Genomic DNA, 17,019 nt, shown 5'->3' with positions numbered 1-17,019 from the left:
GTTGTACTAGGAAAACTTACCGCAGTAGAATCCCAAATGCCTTCAGTGTGAAGTGCTTTCGCTTTTCTTCTCCTGAAGAACTTTATGCAGAACTGCAGTAAAGAGCATGGAATTAAAAAGATAACTAAGGTCAGGTAGAAGAGTTTAGAAAGCTGACGACTCAACATGTTAATTAAAGATAGTAGAGTTGTAATAGATCCTTGTTTTTATGCAGGATCCCACGCCACTGCCTACTCCAGAAACACCTCCTGTCATAGCCACGGTGGTTCATGCAACAGATGAGGAGAAACTGGCATCTTCAGTGACCAGTCAGAAATGGACATGCATGACTGTGGACCTGAACACAGATAAACAGGATTACCCACAACCATCTGATCTGTCTACATTCGTTAATGAGACTAAATTCAGCTCTCCTACAGAGGGTATGCTTTATAAATGACTGGATCCAGCTAATATTTTCTTTATTGACAAATAATTTTCGGTTTGTTCTAGGATGTTGGCCTGTGCTTTGCTGGATGTGGGCTCTACTGTCTGGGGAGAGCAAGATACTTATAAAAGACACTCTTTGACCAGTCTAGGGGAGTTTGGCAGTTATGCGGATCTGAAAGCTGAAGGTGTGACCCAAGTAATCTCATCTGGAGTTTTCAAGAAAGAATGGAGAGGAAGCTTAAAGGAAAAATAAAGACACCTTCAGAGAAAATTGTCTTTTGCTTCCTTCGCATGCATAATTAGAGACGTACTCCATTCTTCAGTAAATGCTACCTGTTCTCTCTGTGCCTTCGTGGGAGAGCGCTCTCAGTCAGTGGTCTTAAATGCAAAGTCTCTGTACTACCGATTTTGCCTAAGCCTGTTTCTTTAACTTGAGTGGGGGAAAATAAAATATAGTATTGAAGGTCCTAGGTTAAAACCCTGATCCCTGGGTTTAAACTTCTGGTCAAAGTTTGTGCATTACATTCAGATCCTTAACATACCACCTCCCTTTCACACTTTTGGGATTCAGATTTCTTTATACATAAAACTGTCCAGGAGATCTCCCACGCTAAGATAGTTATCATTCATGTGCCACACAAAATCGTGCTCTGTATCTCCTTATTCTATGTCTGCGTATTAAGATTTTTCCTCTAATACCTTTCTGAAAATAGTTGCAATCTAAAGCTGGAAATTTGAAATGTCTTTTAGCAGAACTGTTATTCTAGGTCTGTGAAATGTGGAGGAGACAGAATATAGCTACTTGAATATTTGTTTATGGCCCTCGTTGGGGTTAATGGAAGAAATAGTGTTTTAGGCATCTACTCTAAGGACGTATTTTCAGCTTTGTGGGTAGGAGGAGTGTATGAGTTGAACTTGACTTTAAATTTTTTCTTCTTGATCAGACTTAATTTTTTCCCTCGCTTTTTGACCCATATCCCAGGCTACTACTAAAGCTATGGTACACCATTTTAGACTAGGTCTCTAAGGACTTTTTTGCCTGGTTAAGAACTGCGAAGGTTTTAGGTTAGACGTGTTTGGCATTAAAACGTAAATAATCACACTGGTTTTAATGGGACTGCATACGTTCATATGCACATGCCTATATGTTTGCAGGGCCTGGGCTGTTTGGAAATCTGAGTCTCACATTTAGATAAGAATTTAAGTCCGGATAATCCATTTGGTTTTATTTGCCAAATTATAATTAGATTCCATTTGATACAACAGGTTCACCTCAGGTTCTTTTAAAATAAAGTTAGTAATTTTGAAAAATATTCAGGGAAAATGGAAATTTATATGGAAGGAAATGGAACAAAGGAATAGTGAGAGGTAGTCTAAGGCAATCATTTGAGCTATCAAACTGCTAGAAGAAAGTGAGCAAAGCTCCTAATTAAATGCTAATTGTCTTGTCTCATGTGTGCTGGATGGTATACTCAGGGTTTCAGATTACATGCTAATTATAATCAACAATGCTTCCCCTTCTCAGATCTCTTAAAAATAATAATTTTTTTCCCTTGACAGTTCAGCTTCTGCTGCTTTGAAAAGTTTTTGAATAATTCCATGACTGTTTCTCAATGCAGTTATTTTTACCCCTCCCAGACACGGGTGTGACTGTTCGCCTGTAACCTAATGCTGCTTGTGTACAGATACAGCCCAGCTAGTGAGTTAGCCGATACATCCAGCTCTCATCTGTTGCGTGCTCTGCCTATAGGTGCTGCAGTTTTCATGTTTCTCAGGCCATAGATAAGCAATAATTATTAGCAGAAAATTCTGATGTAATCTTGCAGCTATTTGTAGGAGGAGGTGGAGGACATCATTTAGTAAGTCTATTGTATGCGTTTCTAAAATAATTATCTTACGTCACAGGATATCCTGGGCATTTGCAGATTTTGGAATGTATAGAAAAAAACTGGAGGCTAAGATTTGGGATGGGAGATAATGTCTTATGGGAGATATCTTGTAGAGGTGTTGGTGTTTAGTTAGGCTGGAAACCTCAGAGACTAGTGAGACAAAGCAGATAGTCTTTAGCTAAATGTGTTATTGCTTTTGTTTCTGATTGAAGTATTTCCATCTGTGTTCAGCATTTCTAAATCAATAAGGTATGTGTTGTCCCAAAAGTCAATCTGGATTGCCATTGCAGGGCCGCTACCGGCACTGCAGGCAGATGCAAAATTATTGCCATCTGTGCCAGCAGAGGACAGTGGAAGTACACCTCCTGTCTGTGAGGTGTGTGTGTGTGCTCCCTCCCAGGCCGCTTTCTGTGTTTATAAAGCTGCCCCATAAAGATGTTGTGATGCGACTGACTGGGCTATGTATGAAGATAAATGAAATACAGAAAGACAGTTACAAAACGCTGGAGATTGGTATCTGGTATTTCATGATTTCTCCTGCAGTACTGCACCCAGAAGGTGGTTTTCATCTCATCATTTTGGTTTATTTTTACTTTCACTAGGAGGAAGCACACGTATGATACCAGGAGGTTGTCCATCCTGCCAGGATTCCTATTACTACTAAAAATATAGGGTTACAGGCATGTAAACTTGAAGAGCCTGCTATGATAGCGTTGTATTTGGTTAAAAGTTCAACTATTAGTATCTCCCAGATGTGAGAGACGCTGTGAGATTGTGGCTGTTCTTCTTCAGTGGTTGTCTTACCTAATACACGGGCTTGTACCTAATACAAGCACTGCTTGTCCTCTGCAGTGCTTTTTATTACATGTGTTTTAAGCATCATAAATTCACATTGCACCTGTCTAACCTTTTTTTTTTTTTTTTTAAAGCAGAAAGTAGTAAGAGATTTTCTTTAGGGTTTTTTCATTTTTAAAGACTACATGTTTTAATGGCAATTACCAACTTCCTGATGCAAGCCCTGCTTTTCAAAAGCTGCCCACGGCTATAAGGGTATTTGCACATACTTTTATCTTAAAGTAAATGCTAGTGTGCCGTTTGTTAGAACTTACTTATAATAGAAATTAAATTAAATATGTAATTTAGTGAATTAAATTCTTGGCAACTGAGTAAAATACATCATGGAGATTTTTTTTTTTTTATCTTTAAATGAAGGTATCATTAAACAAAGTCTTTACTTTTATTTGGGTGCAGGAGAGTATACTCTCCTTTCCACTTTGCTATGTTTTGTCGGTGTCTTCACCTTCCTCAGCTCAATACTGGTGACCATGGCTTGGAAAGAAATACTGGTTATTCCCTCTAGTGTAATTGAGAGATTAGAAGTAGAATAATAGTAAAGATTTGCATTTTTGTTAGGGTTTAGATTTGGGGTTCTTGTAAATCTGTAACTAAAATGTGAAAACAGTTGTAAGCTGGGCCATTGTCTTACCCTTTGTTCAGTGAGCTTTCAGTATTTTTTTTTTTTTTTATCTCAAGTGACATCACGGTAGATATTACTTACATTAAAGGAAACCAGGATCAATGTTACAAACTATTGGAAACTATTTTTTCTGTGGTAAGGCAACATGATAAAGGAAAGTTTCAAAGTGCTCTGAAACTTTGTTAATATTCCGGGCTGTGAGGCAGAATCTTGGACAGAGTACATTGATAAAGCTGGAATTTTTCATGCAAATGAATTTGCCTGAAATGTGTCATACGTTCATCGTTGAAAATCAGTGCAGAGTACAGCTTGTGCTGTCTCGCTGTATATCTTATTTTTAATGTCTCGTAGAAAAGCATCGAGATTCAGATTTCAGAACGGGGGTAACCCTTGTAAATGACCCTTGTAAATGAGATGAGATCTCATTTACTGATGCAAAAATCATTTCACGGCACATATATAATGGCTCTTTTTTGTTTCTGTTGCAGAACTGGAATATGGCAACTCCTATGAAATAGAATATATGGAGAAAATCGGTTCCTCTGTGCCTGTAAGTTCTCACTTCCATTTCTGCTCATTTGCATTCTCTTGTTATAATGTACTGTCTTGATAATGCCATCAGCCTCACTACTCCTTAAATTAATTATAGTGTGCCTGCAGCAGATCTGTAAATCCAGTTCCTTTAAATTGGCATAACTGGAGTAAATTGCATGTGCTTTGTTGTCCTAAATTCCGTAGAGTTTGTTCCATTTTATTATTTTATTTTTTAACTGGGATCATAGTAGTTCTTTTTGGAGATTAAAAGCAGATCGCTGTTCCCTGCAGCGTAGAGTTCAGAGCTGTCTACATCAGCTACTGAGGTATTTAAAAAAAAAAAAAGTGAAATTTTTCTGAGAAAATGATGGAGCGAATACAGAATGAATATAAAATATGGAATACAGTACTGTACGTTATCAGTGGTTTTACCTCACTTCTGTTTAATTGATTTGATAGGTTTATTAGGTCTAATATGTGTACATCTGCAGTGGCAGTTAGGAAAATTAGGCATGTGTGTGGGGTGCTCAAATTGATAAGAACAAAGCTGATTTTAGTGAGTATTTTGGTAACACTTTAAGTCAACAGATGCCTTCTGCCTGACGGGATGAGAAATTTGATTAATTCTAAAGTAGGAGAGGAAGAGCCGTTTACAAAGGCTGAGCTGTTTACCTGATGTTCTGTAACTGTTTATTCCTCACAGGGATCTCAGTATCTCTTAGACTGTGTTACTGTCCTGTATTATGAGTTATTTGCCAAGTCATCGGGTCACTTGAGGCAGAGAATTAGCCTTAATGGAGAATGGCTGAGTTGGTTAACGAGTCTCTCCTTTCCTGTTGCCAGCAGGACGATGGCACCCCGAAGAAACAATCTTTATACTTAATGTTTGATGCACAGCAGGAGAGCCCAGTCAAATCCCCTCCCGTCAGACTGTCTGATTCCACAACGCCGTGCTCAGGGTATGTCACTGCAAGCAGATTCAGCAACGAAAGGATTCCAGAGACGTGGGTTACCATCAGAGCATACATGCAGACAATTCTTCCTTTCCCTGCTTCTGCTTTTGCCAAATTTTTGGTTTAAAAATAGATTCCCATCTGCGTTCGCATATGATAGAGAATAGAAGGGAGAAAGGAAATAGGGGATGCAGAAATTGTATAATGGGAGGAGTAAGGACATGTATTTCTCCTTCATGTTCTTATTTAATAAAGCCTCAGTGGCAACTGTTTCACTAGACTGTGGCTTCCTAATTACGTTTTTTTCCTCAGATACTGCGCTCATTTTCATTTCAGTCTAGAAATCTAACTGCAACTCTTCGCTTGGCCTTTCCAAGCTGTATTTTCTGAACAGTGGATCCTCTTCTTAAGAGCAGGATGTGTGGGTTGTATTTACTTTCAAAAATTGTGCTTGTTAAGGACATCTGTTCTCAGTAAAAGTTGTTTCTTGGGAGAAATTTAGGTCACAATGCGAACGGGGTAAAAAGACAAGTGAGAAACGTTTAAGGCATGTGCACATCCTTTCTGATGGAAATGGGTTTATTTAAATGACCTCTGCTTTGAAAGGGTATTTCGAAAGGGTTATGAAATATAATGATTTAAAATTGAGTTGTAATAATTTGTTTGTATAAACACATGAAAGTTTTGAGGAGGACTTGCTTAGTTGTTAGCAGAAATAGGATTATGACGGCCCTGTACTCCACTCTGAAGGTACGTACGCAATCTTTCCTCAGGTCGAGTTTTGAAGACCCTGAAGCCCAGCAATCCTCTGGAATGAAAATACAACACCCAGCTTCCCGAGTACTAGCTGCCAGTCAAGAAGCACACTTACAGTCCCCTGACAAATCAAAGCAGAAAGACCTAGAGCCCATGACTCTAGGAACAGCCTCGGAGACCATTGAAATAGTGAGTAATTTATAATAAGTGTTTGGGAATCATTTTCCTGTAGAAAGTTCTCATGTCATGCAAGAGACAGCACAGGTAGAGCTTGCAAGCACAGCAAAAACTCAATGTGGTGCTTAAAGATCTTAGTAGCAGCATGTTGACAGGACCCAAATAAGGGAGGTAGTTTGAGAGAGCACTGATGGAATTCAGAAGACATTTCTGAATTCTTGCCATAGCTTAAAATGTTGTGGTCGCTTGCTCCAAGTAGATATTCTGAAGGGCTTTTTTCTTAAAGACTTTTTTATGCTATGCTTTAACCCAATATTTTTAGAGATGTTTTGTATATAAAATAGGTATTTTTATATAAAACTGCAGAACGGATTTATTCTCTTACATGTGGTGTAGGTTTCAAAGGTTTGTGGTAATGAACAGGTACCTTTCAAATTCTTTTATAAACTGTTAACTATATTGATGTCCTCTGATGCTGCAAATGTAAAGTTCACTTCTTTCTTGATCGTTAGAATTCAGTCCAGCTTCCGGTTAAATCACCCTTTTCAGTGGCTTCTCTGGATTGGATCTGAATTAGTGGTCAGCACTTCCTTACCTCCAGCCTGTACTGCGTACAGACCTCAGAGCATTGGTTCTCAAATTCATGTTGATTCCCTCAAGGCTGTTGCTTTTTTAACTTGTTTCACAAATACCTACAGCGCTGAGCATGCTTAGCTGTATGACAATATATGATTTACTAAAAAGTCAAAATGAGAAGCAACTCACTTTAATACTATGCTTAATTACATACCTTTTTGTTGCTTAACAATGCTGTTGATGTTGTCTCACAAAGCATTTTTGTTAGCCTGAAGACTTTTCTCACCAAACGGAACCTTGGGTACTCAGATCCCAGAGGTCATATTTTTACCATTCTAATTCTGTCCACCTTCGTGTTACGTATGTATCCTGGTCGTGTTATCGTGGTGAACATAACTGAATTTACCCCCTGCAAGCAGCAAAAGGTTTTGCAGAGAAAGAAGAGAAGCGAGAAGAGTCTTGCTGAGGTTCCTCTCAGTTTGGGTGGTATTCAAAGCTTTTGGACTGCCTTAGAGATACCTGAACTGAGCATCAGCTATTGTTTGAGCACGACTCATGGTATTAGTCTGAAAGCTGTTGTAGAAGTATCAAGAATGAGCTGTGACCCAGGGTTTGAGAACCATTGCTTTGGAGGTCTTACTATCACTTAGTTCATGTTCCTATCTTGCAAAATGTAGTCAGCTTTTAAATTAGGAATAATTATTCTTTATGTTTTTATCTCTTACACCTATCAATCACTTGCCTTTGAAAGGAATCTTTAGTGCTCTGTCAAATTACTAGGAATCAAAAATTTGCAGACAGATATGTCACTTTAGGCCTTAACTGCTTGGGCAATCTCTGTTACTTATTCTATATCCTCCTTACCCTTCAGACATCTCCTGAAGACTCCTTTGTCTCTGCTGATGCTCTTCTCAATAGGATATCTAAGAAAACCTCAATATGTGATCAGCCTGAATATCTAGATCCTGACTTAGCAGAAAAGAACCCCCCAGTATTTGCTCAGAAACTTCAGGTTTGTAGCAGAAATGTAAATGTCAGTTTTCCTTGCTTTCTTCCTCTACACAGGTAGAGAATGCTTTACCCTGTCTGAAATGGGTGAGGGGGAAGGGAAGGGGGATGGAGAAGCAAAATAATAATTTGATTCTTTCCAAAGTATTTTAACCTTTCAGGAACTTAAGGGACGCAGAGATTTTAATTTAATTATTACCATACATAAAGTTAAACATAAAACAGTTTCAACTATCCAGTACCATAGATGTGTATGTTTTGTAAAAGTCTTTATAAAGCAAAATCTTTTAAGCTTGAACACAGGGCCCAGTGTAGAGGGTTATCCTGACACCTGGCCTTAGTACTTCGGTATGCACAGAGTGATTTCCAGAGACTTAGGCTCTAATTCTGCTCTATGAAGTTAAACCAATACTAGACCTGAGTGAAAAGAAAATTGGGTCTTGTTTTTCTGCTAAATTGTCTAAAGTAGAATTTGGCGTGGCTTCTCCTAGGAAAAGGAAATCCCTCTGCAGAGCAATTGTGTGTGCCAGGACATATTTTCTAGACCATTCGTATTCAAATTTCAAAATGGCAGGATACGGTTGAAGTGAGAGCAGTAGCTGGCATAAATTCACGTAAAGTAAAAACGAAATGAGAGAAAATCTGAAAAACAACTTTAACTTAGGAAAACATTTATTTTACCCAAAGAGCTGTTAGTCCCTAATAAACATTTTGTGTATATACCTACCTCAAAACTAACCGAAACCTGGGGTTTTGTACGGATGTCCTCGTCATGAGAGGAACATGGGATGTGTGTGTGTCATCCAGGAATTGTCATCACGATGCATTAAAATATAGCCTTCCTTTTTGGAACGTGTTAAATATTTTCAGTATGTTCTTAATGTATTTTTTTCCCGTGGATTGCTCACAACCAAACACTTGACAGGAGGAGTTAGAGTTTGCCGCAATGAGGATAGAAGCACTGAAGTTAGCCAGGCAGATTACCCTGTCTTCCTTCTGCTCCTTAGATGCCGAGGTATCTGTTTTATGCCTGCCATGTGTGTGTGAGTGTGCACAGATTAAGAAGCAGAGTGCTGCTTTTTCTTTAACAATAAGGTAACTAAGCCTCTCCGAGCGCAGCTTGCAGCTGTGTGCACCTTCAGTGTCTGTGACACCAAAGCGCATGCTGAAAGCAGTACTGCTCACAAAAAAGCTGTCACCTGCTCCGTTCGTGGAGTACCACTACGTTCCTTTTCAGAAAAGGCAGCTTTGAAGGCAAGAAGCAGGCATGTGCCTATCACAAGAGACAGTCACATTCTGCAGTTAGATGGCCATTCAGTTTTTACTTAACAACAACTTTTGTCCTAAAATGTGTGATGGCAGAACAGGTACCAAACGTACTTCTTACAGAGATGATACAGATTTTGGCCAGCGGGGCATTTTGCCTTTTCCTGGTCACTTCAGATTGAAATCTGACATCTTGATACTCAGGAAGTGACAAGTTCAATCGCCACCCGACTTTGGGCTCCTAAAGAATGGCACTGCAGAGGTTTTGGAAGAGCTCTAGAGCTCGCAGGGAAAGTAGCCTCCCCAACACAAAGTGACTTCATTCATAAGATCTAAAGCTTTTTTTTTAATTGCTGCTTCTGCAGCGTGCTGGCTAGTGCCTCTCCAGTGTCAGTGTGACACTGCTTCAGGATGCACGTGGTCCTCGCTCTGTTTTGAACTGGACTAAAATGGTAGCTCTGATATAGTGCATTTGATGGTTAGCCAGTTTATGATGCCTTTTATGGTATTTCTAACAAAAAAGTCAAAAGCCAATAAGTATTAGTGGCTTTCTTGGGACATGGTATCAACACAGTGTTGACTTTGGCAGCATCCTGATGCAATGAAATATTTTATTCCAAATGAGGAGAATGCATTTCTGACATAACGTTCACCAGTGACCTTTCTCTTGTTATGCTGGCCATTAATAAGTTAGTGGCAAACCTTTTACCTGGTCCTTTATCATCTTAATGTTTGAGTAGTAGTTCCTTGCACAATAACTACCTTTGGACTGGTTATAAAGTAGATCTCTTGGTGCCTTAAAGATCAACCAGGTCACACATACAGAAGTAGCTGGTTCATAAAGTTGTTTTTTTTTTAGATCAACTGTACTTTGAACTAAAAAATGATGAATGATTCGATTATGTTTGACTTACTGTTCTTATCTTAAATAGCCCGTGAGCTAGCCGTTTCCATGGTATGTATATACTTAACAAAATGAGCTCATTCCTTACAGATTTATGGATGTTTTTAAGTATATGGCCATAATCTTTTTTTTTTTTTTTTTTAATCAAGAAAACGGTGCTGTTCTCGTCAGTGGAAACTGAGCTCATTTTTCTAATTAGGAGTAGAAAGAACAAAGAGAAAGGACTGAAAAAAATAAATACCATTTTCCTGTTTGCGTATTAATGTGTGTGACTCTCCCTGTGCTCTGTTGTCTTGAGTGGTCGGTGTCAGAAAAGGGCGAGGTAGGATCATTCCCCTCCTTGTCCTCTCAGCTCTTTGCTGTAATGTGCAGCAGTCAGGCTTTCCAGCGTCAGAAAACTTGAGATGGAACATGTAATTATATCTAGATGCTCTTTACCGATTATACAAACAACTTCCGGTAGATATCTGTATTCTTGGCACTAGCCAGTACAGCAGAGATTTAAGAAAGTTAAAAATTCAGAAACTTATTTGATTGTTCTGTCTTAAACAGAAGAAAGTAGATTGATATGTGTGTGAACCCCTGTGTGTTACCCAGGAAAGATTCTGGGGGCCCACCAGATAACTGCAGTGAGTTAAATTCTAATTTGATGGGCAGGATTCCCTTCTGGATGGCTGGCCATAGTTATTTCCTTGATGTTGTATAATTACATTAAACATTTGCTAAACCATTACAGGATGGATAATAAACATAGGATGCTAAATAGAAACAAAATCACTTGTTATGGCAAATTATGTCACATGAAAATTGAGATTAATTGAAGTATTTTCTGCTAGTACCGTGGCTAAGAATGAGGTTTATTCTTTTCAGATAGAGGGAAGTTATTTGGCCGCTCCCAAGCTTGTTGTCATGGACTTCAACAACAGGAGGGCGAGTCCTCTATTTTTACGTTTGCAAAGATTACAGTCTTCCAGTTTTAAGATTAATTAACACTACTGGGTTGAACAGTCCGCACTAGTATGTCCTGTTACCAATTTTTTTGGATGAAACTTCAATATGAGGCTAATAGGGTCTATGTCGGCCTTTCTCTACAGATATTGAGATAATGTAGAGTTGTGGTATGGAAATTAGATCCCAGTAAAGGAGAGAAACTGAAAAGAAAGATACGGGCAGGAATGGAATTAGAGTGCATCTCTTCTTTGGAGAGTTCCTAGTAGTAAGATAGGTAGGTGTATTTGCTTCAAAAAGGTATACTATTTTTTTTGTAGTAAAACTTTGCATGCAGAGCTTACACCTGGATTTTATTTGCTCTTGAATATAGTTGCAAGCATTACTAGGTCTTGTTACACCGCCATTGACCTGCCTGCACACACATTAGTTAAAAGATTAGATTATTTGATTTGCAGCCAAATGGTATTTGAGTGCTTGTAAAGAGCAAGCTGTTTTTCAACAGGGCTAAATACTTTTTCCTCTAAACAATATGAGAACTATTTTTCACTTTCATTGTAATGCCCTTCTCTGTTTTCTTTGACTTTGACCTTGAAGCAAGATAACTGTAGCTGATTAATCACTATGCATTTAGTCTCGTTCTGAGCAAATATCTGGTTTCTGTAAAGAATTCTGGGAAGAGAAGAAGAAATGCACTGGATTCTTTAATATTTACACTAAGATTGCAATGACCTACATTTAGTTGTATTTCCCCTGCAGACTCCGTAATCTTTCTGTGAGGTTCAGTGACTTATAAATCCGTATGTGTATTACTTCCTCAATTAACTGCTTACCTTCTCAGCAGTTTAGTGTGGAACTTAAAGCATTGACAGAGGTATGTGGGGCAATATCATCATTCTATTGATCAGGTTATTTGTCTTCTAATGACAGGAATGTTTGGAGGCAGGAAATAACTTGCTCATTTGTACGTCATCTTGGAGCTGTGTAAAACTGTTTTTGAAATAAAATCCCCCCAAAATTTTGGAAATTTTTCTGGAATTTTTTTTGGATTTTTTTTGGAAATTTTAAGTTGCTTTGCATTTTATTAATACTATTCTTTGGTACAATTTACTCAAATGCAGGCCAGAGCTAGAAAAACATAGTGCTCAACACCTGGCTAACCTAATTACATTTTTAAAAAATGCACTCGAATGTGTTAAACAGTTTAAATATTCTTCTTAGATATTGTCATTAGACTGGCAGAAACAAATGTTTTTGTATCAGCTTAAAGGACATTTGTGTTTCTTTTACCACAATTAATAGTTTCCAGCAATGGAGATTCATCAAATTAAGCTCCAGGAGGCTTTTGAAATATGATACATACGATTCACCAGATTGATCTGCAGTATGGCTTTTCTTTCAAGGGCAGCTTTGATGATCTAATAGCTCTTTTTTAACTCTAAGTTTTTCTTGCTTTGTTTTTTGAAGAGCAAATAAAGTATGTTTTTTGAAATTAGGATACTGAATTTAGCCAGGAGTAGTCTTTTTTACTAGTTAAGTGTTTTTACCTTCACTGAGGATAGCACCATGTGTTTTTGTATATGTGCATTACATAGATATCTGAGCTTGTGTCCCAGATGTACTTTTTCCTGCATAGTTAGTATGTATTGGGAGATACTTTCAGGAAGGCAGGCTATGTAAATTTGATAGATCTTGTGGTGCTTTTTGCTGAGGTAGGCAAATCCACTGGATCGGAGGTAGCAGGTAGCACCTCATGATTATGTTGGAATCGATCATTATTTTGTGTGCACACGGCCAAACGTAGAAAGGAGAAGGAGTGTGCCTGCTCTGTAAATGCTAGAACTAAGGTTTAAATTACTTCCAAGTTTAAAAATGGACAACAAATGCGGAGCAAATTAGTGAGCCCCTTGTATAAATACGCGTGCAGTGTGATGTTCTGTAAGTACTGTTTAGCTCATTCTTGCCCTAATTAAATTTACTTGCCTAGTCTTTCATTGCTGCTGGTGTGGTTTCTTCATGTTGTCCACAGATGTGGAGTCCCTAACATCTATCTAGTCTTGTGTTTTCCTAGAGAAAACATTGTATATAACTTTTAAGATAGTTTCTTCAGTCAGGTGTGATGTGAGAACTCAGGAAGGATTGCCAAAAAATTAACTTGGCTTTGGATCCTTTCTGTTCTAAGAGATGTGAGAATTGAGAACAAGGGAATAATGTATGGAATAACATCTGAAGTTTTCTTCAACTGTGTCTGTACAAAGGAATGTACTGTTGAAATTAATGAAGTCTGTGTGCACATTGTGGAGAGAAGGGCTGAGCCTTGATTCAGACATTATCTACTCACTTTCACGGGTGGACAGAATTAGAAGATTAAAAACATGACCAACTCGAATTTAAAATGTGTAGTTTAGAATGCAGTTTTGAGACTGGCTCAGCAAGGGAGACACACACACACACACACAGCTCTATGTGTGTGTGTATATGTATATTTTTATATATATATAGGTGTGTATATATATATATATATTTGTGCTTGAATGTTCTGTGCTAGTATCTTGTATTCTTTTAGGTCACAGAAATTCAAGGCATTTCAGCCGTTCTCAGATATAAGTTCTCTTCTATGAAATTTGCTTGGATGGAAGGATTTTCATATCAAGACAATGAGAAAGGAAAATGCGTAATAAGTGCAAGGGCAACATAGCAGTCCACCTCTCTGCGAATCATAAATATAGTGCCCTGTTTCTCCACAGATATAAGCCTTCCATCTTAACTTGTACTTCTCATTAGTGCTAAACAACCATAAAATCCTGCTAAACCAGACTGGTCATGGAAGTCTGACTTTATACAGTTCTCTGGATGAATGGAAAGAATTGCACAGGGCTGTGGATGACCAGGCCTCTGGAGACCAACTTCTGGGTTTTTAAGTAGTCAGTAAAATGAATGGACAAGACCTGTCACCAGGCAGAGGCTGTTCTGCTTGATGCAGAAGTTGGGGCCAAGAGCACATCGCGCTGTCCGGGGTTGAGTGAGGAAGAGCATGTCCCTGGCCAGGGCCAAGTCAGTCTTCCTGCCGCTGTGCTCCCCAAGGGTTCTTGAGAGATGGAGGAAAGGACAATTCAGTTGTTGCGGGCTTTCATCAAGACACACAAAGTGTAGATGATTTTCAGCGATGTCAGAGCAAAGCCAGACCAGGGCAGTTGGGTGGCCTGAACCAGTCCCTCAGCCTTCTGATTCCTGTGAAATGGAGGTGGCAGCCTATGTCTGGATTGTGGAAGTACCCAAGGATGATCTGACCTGTGTTTGTGTGTTGTTATCATGTGGATTGCAGCATCCTGCAGTCTGAGGGAATCCCACTTCTGTTCTCAGAAACCTGGAAACATAACAGAGCTCATAAAGGTGCCTGTTGCTGTTAACCTTTTATCCCATTTGATTTCTATGAGAATTTTCTCCTCTTCTTTATAAAGCAATTTGTTTTATCTTTTGGTGACAGTTTCATTCTCCAGCCTTACAGTACAGCCTTTCATTCTTCCAGGCCTTGCAATACCTCCAGGTATTGTAAGGAAGCAGTTTAGGTGGTTGCAATCACCTGTGTACTGTCTTCACTTCTCCTCCTCATCCCCAGTAATTTGGATTCCTGTAGCTGATTACATGGATGTTTAACAGGGGAGTGGAACATTAAATCCCAACGATAGGGATATGGTCACCTTGACCCCTGAAATTATTTTTTAACTCACCAGAAGCTGAGGAGAGAGCCAGAGGCAGTACCCAGACAGGCAGGCAGCATGCATGTATTGGCTGGTTGATGAGTACACACAAAGGGTAGGTAGGGGACAAAGGGAGGTATAGCTGCAAGGGTGTATATATTAACCTGGGGTCGTCTTTAGGGGGAAAAGCGCATGGAAGAGGCGCTATGATGTACTGTGCAGGGGAAAGAGTGCTGCTAAAGTGTGAAAGCATACAAATCCAGATTGTAGTTCTGCACGCGGTGTGGAACAAAAAAACATTTTTTAGCGTCTCCCTAATTGTCTTTTATAATCTCCCAAATTTTAATGTACCTTAAATTGAGTTGTTTGTTTCTGGAGTGTTATTTACAGGGCAATATATCTGAGTTTCACATAACCTTTTTATTTTTCTATCTGTCTCCCTCATTTCACGTGCTGCTTGCCTCTTGACTTAATCTGGACCACTGACATGAGTAAAATTGGCAACTGCAAATAAAACCTAATTTAACTTACTAATTGCATGCTAAATACTGGAGGGCAGTAACATCACCTCAATAGTCGCACTTGTTATGAAATATTATTTATGATAGATACAGTATGTTGACAGGTCAGAACCAAGAGGGTGAGATATCTTTTTGCTCCTGTTCATGTGATGTTATCTATTGTTCTATGGAAGCAGAATGGCTTTAACAAGCTCTCTGCCTCTAATTCTAATTTTCTCTCCTCAAGTGCTTTTCTTGTGTGTGTTTTTATGAAATTGCTATTTCAATTGCTAACTTTTCTAATATCTGACCCTAAAACATTGGGAACAAAGTTCTGTCTTTATCTTCTCTCCATAAGGGTAATATGACTGTCCTGATGCTTTCCGTAGATCTTAAATGTATCTTTTCTGATTGTTAGATTCAAGTTTTCTCATCAATGTTGTTAAAATTTAGTAGTGAACAGGATTCTAGTCCTAGCTCAAAACCCTGGTGCCTAGCACTACACCCAGAAAACATATTAGTAAAACATATATTTAATGCTTCACTTCTTTGTATTAAAAAAAAAAAAACCCAAACACAGAGAGAATCTGCCATCCCAGCAGATGTTTCCATCTCTAAAAGTGCACTCTACTCCCGGATCAGCACCTCAGAGGCAGAAAGCACCGCAAGTCTTCTCTACCCGCAGCAAGACTTGGACTCTGCGCTACGACTCGCCAGAGCAGAGGTAATTTTCTTTAGAATCTAGAAAAGGAAGCATATTTGCCTTTGTGGTATATTACTTTCCTGTTTTTGCCCGAATCAGTCACAATAATGAACACTTGCACTATTCTTGAAACTATTGTCAAGCCCTGCTAGAGTCTACCAAAGCAAAAAGTGCTACACTGTAAGTTTTATTTATTTAAGGTAAATGAAAATCAAGCGTTATGTGACAGAAATCTGTATCGTCTTTAGTCTCACCTGTACTCCATGCACTTTGACATCGGTATATAATTTTATAAACGTTATAAGATGCTAAAAATAGGTATTTCGCAAAACGGCAGGCAATATTAGTCTAGTTCTTAATAATATTTCTCCAATCTAGTGTTAGAGTATCTTCAACTGTGTGATAAAAGTTGTGAAGGAAAGGGGCAAAAAGGAGTGTGGTCCTTTGGGGATAAGATTTGGTGTGTGCTCTGCTCTACATATGCATGCGGGAACAGTAGATCCCCTTGCAGGACGAGTCATGAGACCTAATTCAAGAACTGTGTACAAAAGAATTCCAAGGTTTGGTCCAGGTCAAATCAGACAGAATAGCACACCACTTATAGAGAAATAAAGTATTTCTTTACAGTGTCCTGTTATAATCAGGGGTGAAAAACAAAACAATAGCATTGCAACTGCTTTCCTAAGTTAGTTTTGGGGAACACGAGTATGGTTCTGCATCCAAAATTTTTTACTTGGGTCTTACAGATTGAAACAGAAAAATTCTTTGTGGATGCTTATATCTGCATTTAAAATCTGTATCCCTGTTGTTAGAAGTGGATGTTAAATGAGAAGTTGTACACTTACTGGTTCAAGTTTCTTGTTAATGGAATGCTTGTTTTTACCTGTTTTTCTTTACTTCCTTTGTTTCAGATTGTGGCCAAGGAAAGAGAAGTAGCTGAGTGGAAAGAGAAATATGAAGAAAGCAGAAGGGAAGTGATGGAAATGAGGTGTGTTAACATGTCACTGGTCATACTGACAGAGAGGCTCCTTTGAGCCTCATACAATGCTTGTAGAACTGTATTGGTTAGCTGAAAATCGTTATTTTTTAGCTGCAGGCTTTGGATTGATCCAAAACTCATGCTTTGTTATGCATGGTGGTCAAAATTCACTTTTGTTCGGGGTAATCATTGAAAACTTATTGCTAATCTCATTTCTGT

General features: G+C 38.7%; 1 protein-coding gene across 2 annotated transcripts in view; it reads left to right on the top strand.

The window, feature by feature from the left end:
• TACC2 (transforming acidic coiled-coil containing protein 2) overlaps positions 1–17,019 on the top strand; it is a 133,408-nt gene that overhangs the window by 101,718 nt on the left and 14,671 nt on the right. Inside the window, exons 12-18 of one of the 2 annotated variants that reach the window (XM_068951525.1) lie at positions 215–422; positions 4,284–4,345; positions 5,173–5,288; positions 6,056–6,227; positions 7,663–7,803; positions 15,699–15,842; positions 16,733–16,809. In XM_068951525.1, coding sequence (XP_068807626.1) covers positions 215–422; positions 4,284–4,345; positions 5,173–5,288; positions 6,056–6,227; positions 7,663–7,803; positions 15,699–15,842; positions 16,733–16,809 — 920 coding nt within the window. The remainder of the gene's footprint in view (positions 1–214; positions 423–4,283; positions 4,346–5,172; positions 5,289–6,055; positions 6,228–7,662; positions 7,804–15,698; positions 15,843–16,732; positions 16,810–17,019) is intronic. The other variant, XM_068951526.1, reaches the window with a different exon arrangement.

This window comes from Struthio camelus, chromosome 7 (genome assembly GCF_040807025.1).
Source record: "Struthio camelus isolate bStrCam1 chromosome 7, bStrCam1.hap1, whole genome shotgun sequence".
Lineage (NCBI taxonomy): Eukaryota > Metazoa > Chordata > Aves > Struthioniformes > Struthionidae > Struthio > Struthio camelus.
This window is presented reverse-complemented; position numbering and strand designations above follow the sequence as displayed.